The following is a 12,692-nucleotide window of genomic DNA, read 5'->3' as shown; positions in this document are numbered from 1 at the left end:
TCAGCTTATAAAATAAATAAATAATAGTCTGTGGACAAAGAGATGAAATAATAAACCACATAATAGGTGAGTGCGGCAAACTAGCCAAAAAAGAATATAAGAGAGGCACGACTGCATGAGGAAGGCGATCCATTGGTTACTCTGAAGGCGACTACACCTTAAATATGCGAATGATTCAAACACAAACCGAAGACAGTACAGGAATGAAAACCACATATAAACAGATAAACTCAGCCAAGCAAGAAGACCAGACGTCATAATAATTAACAGAAAGGGAAGAAATTGCCTAGTTGTAGATTTTTCCGTCCTAGCGAACACATGGTGAAAATCAATGAGACAGAAAAACGAAACAAATGTGCGGAACTTACCAGAGAACTGAAAGGAACATGGAATCTGAAAGAAAACTAATATAATACTAATAATTGTAGGGATAATATGAACCGTTCCAAAGAATTTGAAAAAAAAAAAAAGATTAGGGAAATATGAATCGACAGGAAGACTAAGGCTATGCTACTTGACGGTGATGCTGAAATCTTAATGACAACCCTCAAGTGCGGAAACTAATCCACATGAGCGACAAACGTTAACCAAACATCTAAAAATTGCAGCAAAAGTGAAACAAAAAGACGCAACCAGTAGAACTGGAACACTAAAAGTGAAAATTGCCAATTTTCCCTTTCCCCTCCGCCCCAGAAGTAAAACCAAAAGATGGCAAAAAGAAAACTGGAATCAAAAAATTGTAAATTGACTACTTCCTCCCCCCCCAAAAAAAACAAACTGTAGAATCAACATCGACTGGCACAACACTAAATAGTCGAAGTGTTAAGTAGGATCAAAAGACCAAGAATGAAAAGCATTTACCAAATATTCACTTGATGGGTGCGAAGAGGACTGAAGCCTCGGGAAGGCTTACTACAATTCAAATTCAATGGTCATTACCAGCGAGAAGGCAATGGCAAGCGACTCTTGCGAGAACGCAAATTTGTTTATAATGGTTATCGAAAGAGGTGGAGAGTACTGGGAATGTGAAAAGACTTATCACCCAGACTCCGTGGAACACCACTGGTTGTTGTCAGTAAGCAATCTCTGGTGATGACTTATGTGAGAACTCCTAATGAGTACAGATGATGATGCTGATGATGCTGATGATGATGATGATGCTGATGATGATGATGATGATGATGATGATGATGATGATGATGATGATCCTGACTTCGTTTAATAATGTCTCTCTGAAAAGAGGTGGAATTCATTCTCAGAGGATATTTGCTCCATCCCGTCTCCAAAAATCAAGGGGTTTCTCAAGTATATTAGTGGTACCTACAGTAGAAGAGGACTGAAGGCTGCCCAATTAATCGGGGATTCGCAGTTTTTTCAAATGTCTTTCCTGACCACTTGATACTAGCACCAGGATTACTTGGTTAATTCTGGTGTTAGTACCCTGTGTCTTCACTCCAAGACTGACGGAGCATAATTGCCACACTTTTCGTTCTCCTTCTTTATCACATTCTTCTCCCATGGCATTGAAAAGTCTACAACTTGCCAATTCTTTAACACCTTGTAGCAGATCGTACTCGATTGGCTCAGAGAGAGAGAGAGAGAGAGAGAGAGAGAGAGAGAGAGAGAGAGAGAGAGAGAGAGAAAGATAGAAAGAGAGAGAGGGAGTATCGCAGAATGAACGATCGCATTGGACAAGGTACACTGGGAGGTTTGTAAGAAGTTTGGGGTGTGTGCTGGGAAGTGGTCTGAAGAGGTACCCGATGAAGTGAAAACAAGTGAGGATGGCAGTGGGACAAAAGTGTCATGACAATGAAGCAATTGAAACATAATCGTCCGGATTTGGTAGTCATTGACAAAGTCTTAAACCCTCACATTTCTTGTTCTCTTATATAATTTCATCCGTATAACTTCAGCCTTATAAGATACTCGTTTTTGACTTTCTCTTTCATCCTCCATGTTCATGATGCCTGCACTCCCCAACACCCCCCCCCAATTCTTATATCCTGATTCTTCTATTTCTTTCATAATTTCTCTATTTGGCAACACAATTCCATTCAAATGCACCTTTACTCCGCTTTTCATCACCAACATTGCACACTTACTAATTCTAAAATTCTATCCCGATGTCGTCAGCATATGCCTAGCCGATCTCTACCAATTTCTCCACTTCATTTTGTCAGCAGATGTCTACGTCTTGAACTTCTTTGCTGGGGAGGGTGAGTGGTGACATTCCGTTGATTAGTATTTGGACTCCGGCTCACAATCACATCACATGTCGTCACCAATGATGATGCGGTCTAAGAATCTGCCACCTTCGACTTCGTATTGATTCAACAAGTCCTGACAGAGATCCCGTCTCTGATCTTGCGTGAGAATTCATGGAACCAAATTAGCACACATTTTGTTGTATCCTAAAGATTACAATATCGTTTCAAAAGCACTAACTGTTCATATTCAACTGTATCCATTATCCGCCGTGGGTTGGTTGAGGCACACAGTGTTTTCTTAGGTGGTGATTGTGCATGGCCGCCCGGAGCGTGCTTTGTCACTTACATCTCTATCGCTACCGTGAAATCGACATATCGTAAATGTTCAACAGGCATTGATGAATATCAATCAGTTCAGTTTTTCCTGCATGGAGGAATTCATTGGCATATATCTGCTTCTGACGCACGTCCATAATTCATTGGCATATATCTGCTTCTGACGCACGTCCATAATTCATTGGCATATATCTGCTTCTGACGCATGTCCATAATTCATTGGCATATATCTGCTTCTGACGCATGTCCATAATTCATTGGCATATATCTGCTTCTGACGCACGTCCATAATAAAGGTTATTTCTTAGACTTCCACGCTGTTAATATCTACACCAGAGAGATTAAATGTTCATGTTATAGATGCATAAGTTCAGTCATCATAACAATGCTATTTGCAATCCTCTCTGGTGTAATAAAAAATAGGAGGCGTTGTTCTTGGAACAACACTCGTATGTAGTTCAAAGTTGTGTGATGCTGTGATTTATTTCAGATTTGAACAAAATAAAAATAAAAAATGCAAGTAACAAATTCAAATAATGCGTAAAACTTTAACACGTATAAACACACGTACAATTCAACGTTAAGTTGATACCGTATATACACGCTCATATAAACCTCCCACCAAAACGTGATATTCTTTTCTTGATTTGCGATATTTCTATCCACTAAAAGTTGTTTCTTGACTCAACAAAATAATGTGTAAATAAAACACATTATTTTGTTGAGTCAAGAAACAACACCAGGAGAAAATTCTTCTTTAAATGTTTGATTATTAACTTCTCTCTACTTTTGTTCATTTTGACTGATATTTTTTAGCTTCTTTTTCTTTTTTTTTATTTTAGGAAAAAATGCTGCGATCATATTTTGTCGTTGATTGAAGTTCGTTTGTAAAGAAGTAAGTGGTTTCGTGTTGTTTCCTCGTTTTCTTTTTTATTTTCTGTTCTTGATTTTTCTTTTTCATGTACGTTTTTTTTTTTATATATCTTTCTATTTTTCATCCTTTTTTCATCTTTTTCGTGGCCTTCCTCTATTTCATATTTTACTTTCTCGCTTTCTGTTTATCTGTTTTCCTTTTACATTATTTTTTCTTTCTTATTTTTTCTTCTCCTTCAGTGTCGTAGTTTTCTTCTATTTCATCATCTAGTACTTTCTTTTTTAATTTCTTGTTTTTTTATTCATTTTTATAATTCAACATCTTGTTGTTTTTATTTCGTTTTTCTTCCTTTTCTTTTTGTTTTCTTTTTTTTTTCATATTTGTCAGATTTTTATTTTTCTTGTCGTTCTTCTTTTATTGCATCTTGTTCGACTTTTGTTCTTTTTGTTTGCTTTTTGTTGCACTTTTTCTTCTATTTCATCTTCTTACTCTTCTTGTTCCTCTTCTCTTTTTTTCTTTTTTCTTTTTTTCTTCATATTTTTCTTCTGTTTCTCTTCTGTTTCATCTTCTATTCGTTTATTTCTTGTTCATTCTCGATGTTTTCTTATTCTTTTTTATATTCTTTTTAACTTATACTTTTTCCTTCGCATTTTTCTTCGTCGTCCTTTCCTTTCCTCTTTCTGGTTGTTCTTATTAAGTGAAGTTATTATTTAACTTTCATGTATTTTCCGGAATAATAAACAAGAGAAGATAACTCACGGCACGTGTAATCATGACTAGCAGAATCCCATAAAATACCTCGGTTGTTTTTTTTCCTTCAACGAGTAAAAATAATTGTAAACTAAATATTTTTAAATAAATACAAAAAAAAAAAGAGTTTATTCATTGCAAGAATTTGAATATCTTCGAAATAAATAGTCTCCTTTTTATCGGAAAAATAATTGCCAACTACATATTGTTTAAATAAAAAAAACGTGTTTATTTTAAGGCGACGACGACAAAGTTCGATTTATAGTGTAATATTTCACTTTGAAACAGTTCATTTTAAAATTAGTACTTATTCTTTGGATGATGTAAAGATGTTATATTTTAATGGATGCTGAAGGTGATAATATACACACAAACGAAGGTACAGTCGTATTATTGTTATTCAGACTATTTCCATGGCGCTTTCTACATCAATCTTTATAATTTAATGGTAGTAGTAGTAGTAGTAATAATAATGATGATGATGATGATGATGATGATGATCTTTTTCGAATAATAAATGTGTCCAGTTCAAAGATATGAAAAAGAAATTACTTTTTTTTCAGAAAAAAATAATGGTAATTATCAGCTAAATATTTTTAATGAATACAAATAGTACTTTTTCTTTAATAATTTATTTAAAATTGTTGCAATTGAATTATCTTTAAAAAGCAATAAATATACTCTGCCTTCTTGCAGTAAAATAAATTGTAAATTAAATATTCATCAAATACATACAATTGTCACATTTGTACTGTTTTAGTTATAAATTGATTTTTGAAAAATTGATTTTTAAAATAGTAAATTCGTTTTTTTTTACCTTAGCAAAATCAGATCAATCACGAATTATCAGATGATCTTATTTTTTTTTTAAGTTCATAAAACACGTATGAACAGGTAGTGGCTTGTATCATTATTGATTTTTTTCAAGATTAATCTGGAAACTATAGTTCCAGCTTCATTCACGTTACGATCATATAAGGCAAAATGGTATTTACGAACTCGTTTCCGAAAGATGAGAACATATTAAAATCTAAAATAATTAGTTGTTTGCACCAACTAAAAACTTGGAAAATATTTATATTCACAATAAGTTTACATAACATAAAATGAGAATCTTATTGAACTTTTTCTACTAACATTATGTCAAGAAGCTCCAAAGTTATTATTAAGGCGTCGGATGTTTTCATCTTTATCAGAAATGCAGCTTCGTCTTTCTCTTTCTTTTTTTATTTTGTTTTGTTTGCAATCAGCTGTAAATCAAATACTCCGTGGAAGCTAGACAGGACACGCAGAAAGACCAAACTAGCAGACAGGCGATGTGAGCCCCAGGTGCTAGCGGATAAATTAAATTGTTTTCCTTTTTCTTCGACGTTGAGATCGTTGCAAATTGAGGAGTATTTGCCAGCTTAGATTTAAATTATCTGTTTGTCGCCATTGCAACGTTGTTCGGACTTCTTTTGGCGGGAAATAGACCGTTCATAACACGAATAATAATACAACAGTGAGGACCGTCACCGTTGGACACCATTGCTGATGTTAAGCAAAGTTGAAATTTAGTTATTATATTAATACAATTATAATACAAGTTCACAATATATATATATATATATATATATATATATATATATATATAATGCTAACAAAATGAAAAGTGGAAGAAAATCTGGAAAGAATGGTTTAAGCTAATGCATGGTTCGGAAGAATTTTAAAACAAAGTTTTGTTCTCTTAACATAAAATTAAAGATAAATTGTATCTCACAATAACTAGAAATGGTGTAACTATAAAGCGCGGAAGCAAACCAATCTGTGTTACTCGCGTCGACGTAACTTTGATATTTAAATATTGAATTGTTATTTTTACTATCACTCGAAAATATATAAAAATCAAAACGCAATAACGTAAAATGAAACGACATTTGAAAACTCTTATTTAAAATAAAAAATAATAAGAAAAAATGGTATCATTATTTGAAGCATTGATGTGTATATAAAAGCAATTAATAGAAAGCATCACAATGTAATCAATAAAATGCAATTAATAGAAAAGAAAAAGAAGTAATGCTGAGTATAAATAGCTAGATACAAACTGAAGCAAGTTAAGACACACACGCACACACACACACACACACACACACACACACACACACACATATATATATATATATATATATATATATATATATATATATATATATATATATATATATAACAGTGAAATGATTTATGCTAATTCCTCCTTTTTTATTGACAGGATTCAGTATTGCCTTTAAAACCTAAATGACGTCATTTTCTTTGCAACGTCTTTCTCACAGAAGAGACTTTGCGAGTCTGTCTTTGCCCTAGCATTATTTCATGGCAAATGCTCGACCGAGCTTCAATCTATAGTCCCACTGCAGAATATTCACAACAAACACTCGTGTAGCTACGATTACTATCAACGATTTCTCTCACTCTCTACCTGTGCCTAAATCTAAACGCAAATTCCATTAACAAAATAGCTTTCCTAGATCTGCCCGCTTGTGAAACTTTGTACCGTTGGCTTGCTTTCCAGATGATTATAACATGATCGTCTTTAAGTCCAATATAAACAAATTCTTGTTGAACTGTCTTCTTAAATAATCAAATTCTTCCTTTATTGCTTCCACTACCGATCACTACGCTGCCCCACTAACCACTTTGCACGCATTATTCCTTATCCTCAAGTGGCCTCCAAGACTTGATAAGTGATGACTCCTTTGTAATATATGTTTGTGCGTGTGTGTGCGTGCGTATGTGTGTGCATCTATGTGTGTTTCAATGTGTGTATGTGTGTTTTAATCCACCACAACGAATTTTGATTCTCTATAAACAAATCAGCTATTTTGATATTTTGTTAACAGCTGAGAAACAAACAAATTGCTTTGTTACACTATGAAAGGAATTTTTAATTTATTAAAACTGTAGAATAATTTTAAAATTCTTTACAAATTCTTATGCATTAAAGGAATGAAATACTAATTTTATAAATACGGATTAAAACAACACAAGCTTAACAACATTCATAGATATAGTTTGATAACATTTTGGTGTACTTAATAATTCGATGGCGAGACAATAGCATAATAATATTGAACTTTCCAAATCTTATTTACAATAATATTTCGGTAAAAACAAACGTTATACTTACAAAAAAAAAATCAACAAAAGTAAAAAAAAAAAAAAAAATACCTACAATTTATATAGCAATTTAACGATTGTGATTATTATTAGTATGTTTTCATTTTTTGCTCCCATTTTTACACAATCTAATACTTTCTTTTATTTAACCGTCCTGGATATGACCTTAAACTATATCCAATGGTGAGGCCCCAGCTTGCGGGCTTTGGGAAGTGTGGAGCCACCCTTTAATTACCATTGCTCCCAGGTCCACTCTGACCCGGAATGGTAGTATCTGTTAGGGTCCCAACTATGGTTAAATAGAAACTGACTTGGAAACAACAAATATTCTATTAAAACATCTTTCTTCAAAATCTTTGGATTCGGCATTAAATAACCTGAGAAGGGTTGATATGCCGTATAACAAAAACAACCAACCAACCAAATCTTTTATTTAACATTTTCGAATGTCATCCTATTAAAGGTCATATCATTAAACAGATTTTAGGTAGTTCCTATTTTTCATTATGAACAGTTGCTATATTAATTACAACATTTATTAAACATTTATTCATTTCGTATTCTTTTGACTCTATAATTATATAAACTGTTATTATTCTATGCATGGATAACAATAAATTACATAAAAAACAAATGCAAATAAATTGATTTTATTTTTTGTGCTTGTCTATTGTTTACGTTCATTTTACCTGCTGATAAAAATCCATTACTTGGCTTGTATTTCAACAACTTTTTATTTTCCTGTCGACTTGTTGTTCATTTCTCTTGTTGAATAATTTATCTCGTTCCTTACTTTGGATTATCACCAATACTTATTGAAACAAACTGCACTTTAATCGTTTTTCTTTAATTCTGTTATCTTATTAGGTGATCATCTCATCGGGGATGATATACATAGAGAAAGACATTTTAATTACCTCGGTACCGAGTTCGAATCCACTCAGATGTATAGTTTTCAATTATGAATTAATACTATGTGCAACATATGAATATACGCTCCTCATCGAGCTAGAGATAAAATAACAACTTATGCTCAATTAGTCGTATACCATTAATGTTGTACAATAAATACAAAATAAGCTTAAAAGAAGTGATATTGTAAAAATGCATCTTTTGTATGTGTATGCAAAATCACGTTACATATAATTCTTTCATGTTTGTTCAGTCATAGAAATAGTAAACAGGAAGGAAATTCCGAAAGGAAAACGATCCAAGGAAATAAGTTGTAACGCATTCGAATTGCAATTCACAGCTGGAAAAAAACATGCAAAAACTTTTGTTTTTTGTTACTTTTGTTCATCCAAACAAAACATATTGCTGATGAAGCGTAACATAAGCAGCGAGTTTAGTTGTAAGATGTTTGTTCACATTACATTTAAGTTTCTACAAGCCAGCAAAATAGGAAGCAGGGAAGAAATTCCAAATGTGAGCTGTTCGTGTAAAGCTATTAGAGTAGAATATTTTCCGCTATCTAGGGATATCTACAGTGAAGGGGTATGATTTTGCTACACTCGAGTGAGTTAGGTATATTCTGTTTCGCATTAATTAATTCTAAAATGCTTGGCATGTCGTAAACTATACATACCATAAACTCATTTGTTGGCTATACCGGTTAGCACTATTGTTATAATTTATAATCTTATTTTCGGATGAGATTTACTGTGCCTTATACCTTAACTCTGCCTAATAAATGTTTATTTCTTATTCACAGATTCATGTCACATCGCAGTTGAGCGCATAAACACAACATTGGAACTACGACAGAATACGAAGAACAGAAGAAAATCATTCTTATTATAAAGCAGATCGAATTTTCTGTCATGAATTTATCTGATGACGTAATAAAAGATTAAACATTATAAGTTTTGATTAGCCTGAGAGAAAGACACAAGAAGTGTACATTGGACAGTGTTTAAACACCTTAGACTTTCTTAATAGTTAACTAGACTCACTGAACATTTTCCAACAATTTCATAACCCCCAAAGGGTGTATCTAATATCGCACGACTAAGAAGGTTGTTTAGCGGACATGGTCTTGCGGCTTAACGGCTCAAAAAGGCAAGTTTCCTATTATCCAGAGTTTAATGAACACACAGAAATCTGACATGAATATTGCAGCACGTCCCTTTTAAAAAAGTAAGAAGTTGCTTCCGTTATTGTCCCATAATTTGATGGCCAAGAAAATAATATATGAGTTTATGCCTTTCTCGTGAATAATACTGAAGACAAGAATTAAGAGAATCTAACTGAACTTGCACACGCATAATAAATGTCATTAAAAATAAGTCGAAATTACAAAGCAATTTGAACTACTGATTTCATATTGTTGAACATTTTTCCATATTTGGATGAAAGTGTAGATTCATGTCTTCTTTATGGATATTAACTGAACTTTAACTGCATGTTAAATCAACACCGTAAAACAAGAAAAATAAAGTAAGTTATTTTCATTACTGAATATATTGATTACAACGTGTTATCAATACTGTTAACATTATTATCACAATTGTTGACATAAACTACTATCAAAAGGGAAATTGAAAACGAGACATCGTAATGCACAGTGGTTCCTTGGCCATCATGACTAAACTTCCGTTTCCGGCTCTTGAAAACAACAATAGCTACGATATGAGACGACAGCACTATCACCACAATGGCGGAGGGATAGCCATCGGAGGAGGTCTTAGTGGCGGCAGTATCGGCGGAGGCATGCTCAACGGTCTGCACGATGCTCGAGCTAATGAGATCTCCAACGGGATTGGCGTTGAACTTATGATGACAGACGAGATAGCCGATAGCAAAGACGACCCGGCCTTGCAGCAGTTACGAAACAACTGTGGTTCATGCGTCGGATCCGTGGGTGTAACTGTCGGGTCCCTAGGAGTCAATTCTGGAGTCAGCACAGGCGTCGTCGGCGGCAGCGGCGGGCGAGGAAGCCGTGCGGGCAACCGAAGCGGCAACCAGGAAAACATGAACCTGACACGCGAGGAGAGACGCCGGAAGCGGCGGGCAACGCAAAAGTACCGCACGGCGCATGCGACACGCGAACGGATACGTGTCGAGGCCTTCAATGTTGCCTTTGCCGAACTCCGGAAGTTGTTGCCCACGCTTCCGCCGGACAAAAAGCTCTCCAAAATCGAGATTCTACGCTTGGCTATTTGTTACATATCTTATCTCAACCATGTTCTAGAACTGAGCTGAAAATATCATTATATACACGCAAACGGGAACTCGTTTTTATATAAATACAAAAAGGATTCGTTTTTATATAGACATAAAAAGAATACATGATTATGTAAATACAAAAGGAATACGTTTTTATATAAATGCTACAAAACAAAACAAGAAAAGGATCAGTATTTTAAATAATGGTATTAAAAGAAGAAAATGGCAGCAACACCATTCCATTGACAATGATTGGATTAACCAATGGTTCAATAATGTTAACAGGCTCATACAGATAATATCAGAATGTGCTCTACTACAAACACGATGACTTTTTGTAGCGCTTTAGCCCCTTCATTAAAGAGTCGGGAAGGATAGGGTCGACGTTAACAGTAACAATATATTTTTTAATGTTGTGATTCATCTGCATTAGTCTTACCCGAACTTCAGAGAAAATTTCACCCTTTCATAAAAACAGAGCTGACGCTCTTCGAACTCCCTGACGGAAAGAAGAATCACACAGCTGAGTGTCCACAGAAAAGTTTCTGCGTTGCATTTATCTTTCTGCTAAAAAATGTTGTCAGAAAGATGATGCAGAGACGCTATTGAAATAAGAATATATTACAAAAGCATTAATGCGCAGATGTTTTAATCTGATCTGAATTTAAACTTGACAAGACGTCCATATACATTTGATAATGCCAAAGTTGGCGCTACGAACTTTCCAATTACCGTTCGAAGTGAAGTTGAAACCTGTTGGAAACAACGAAAGAGATTCGGCTGTGGCTTTATCATCTCCTTCAAAATTACCGGAAAAATTATAGCGACACGCTTGTGTATTTTTTTTTTTTTGGTTTGTTTGTCTTTTATTGTTTTTCTTAAGAAAACGTTTTGCTTTAAGAAAACGGGATAGCCTATGTTTGTTAATCCAACCGAAAACATCAATTCCATCGGACTTTCATTCATTTGATAATAATCACGATATTAAATTTGAAGACTGACAAATAAATGATAAATAAATAACGAGCTCCACAAACGAAATATCCGTGGAAAATAAAGTTTAAAATTGTAGAACAATTCAACGAATTTTTACATTTTAAATTATATCTTATGTACCTAATAAAGTCAAGAAATTTTGTTTGATTTCTTTAAGAAATTCCTGCTTCAAAATTTTGAAAAGGGTGAGATCTTTTAGCGCAAACTTTGGAATTTTTGCTAAAAATGTAATTTATTTCGTCATTTGAGCCATTTAAGCTTTCATTTACTTGTAAAAAACTTTTATTTATTAATATAAATACAAATTTTTTTATTTAAATTTGACAACTTGTTCGTTTTTATGTTGTTGTTTTTTTTCTTTTTGTATTTCAAAAAAGAGAATGTGTTGCTTTTAATGTGCTGTCTTCTAGCTGAGTCTCGGTAACTTAAATTTTGGAACAGGCACTCTAATATAAACAATTATGAACAATAATAATGTCTCAACTGACCATATATTTATTTCCAGATCCCTATACAAAATAATAAAAAATCAGCAAAATTACTTTTTAATTTCTTATATTTAATAAATTTATTTTACTTAGTTATTGGTTTGTACACTTCATAGATTTTTGGTAGTTCCGCTTACGATAAGATGCTTTGGATTATTAGTAATTTATCTCATACTAGTTGCCAATTTATTGGGAATTGTACTTAGGTGACAAAATACAAATATTAAGAAATAAATGAATGAGAACTATTACGATCTACAAGATAAAATAATTTATTTAACAATTTTACAACTGAAGAAATTAATATGATGAGGAAGAGTTAATTTCTGTAAGAGACTGTGATCAGTAAAATTCTCTATTTTGATTTTCTCTGTATACTGTGACTATGTGATCTTTCAAGGGTAGATAAATCTCGCCACAATATCTCTCACCATTGACAAATAAATTCTGCTTCAAAATGTTTCTGTCAAATGGGGATAATTGTAGGGTAAAAGGAAGTTATCTCCCATTAAACAGAATTTTTAATCATCTAACATTTAGTCATCAATTTTCACATCAATCCAGTGAAATACTGATGATGATGATGACCTTTGCTAAATCTACACCTTACGATTAACATTGGAATCTGCTAACGCACAACACATTTCATTAAGGCTCCTCGACAGGATTAAACAACGCAATAACCGACAATTCGTCCTAATAAGTGTTTTGTGTTAAAAG

At 33.5% G+C, this 12,692-nt stretch overlaps 1 protein-coding gene across 1 annotated transcript in view; it reads left to right on the top strand.

Moving 5' to 3' along the window:
• The window catches only part of LOC145248955 (uncharacterized), a 129,061-nt gene extending 117,417 nt beyond the window's left edge, over positions 1-11,644 (top strand). Inside the window, exons 2-3 of the mRNA XM_080110758.1 lie at positions 3,386-3,438; positions 9,035-11,644. Coding sequence (XP_079966884.1) covers positions 9,880-10,524 — 645 coding nt within the window. The 5' untranslated portion in view covers positions 3,386-3,438; positions 9,035-9,879 and the 3' untranslated portion in view covers positions 10,525-11,644. The remainder of the gene's footprint in view (positions 1-3,385; positions 3,439-9,034) is intronic.
• The last annotated feature ends 1,048 nt before the right edge of the window (positions 11,645-12,692 follow it).

This window comes from Euprymna scolopes, chromosome 27 (genome assembly GCF_053919585.1).
Source record: "Euprymna scolopes isolate OS-2025 chromosome 27, ASM5391958v1, whole genome shotgun sequence".
Taxonomy (NCBI): domain Eukaryota; kingdom Metazoa; phylum Mollusca; class Cephalopoda; order Sepiida; family Sepiolidae; genus Euprymna; species Euprymna scolopes.
The sequence above is the reverse complement of the archived record's forward strand: the minus strand, read 5'-3'. Positions and strand labels throughout refer to the sequence as shown.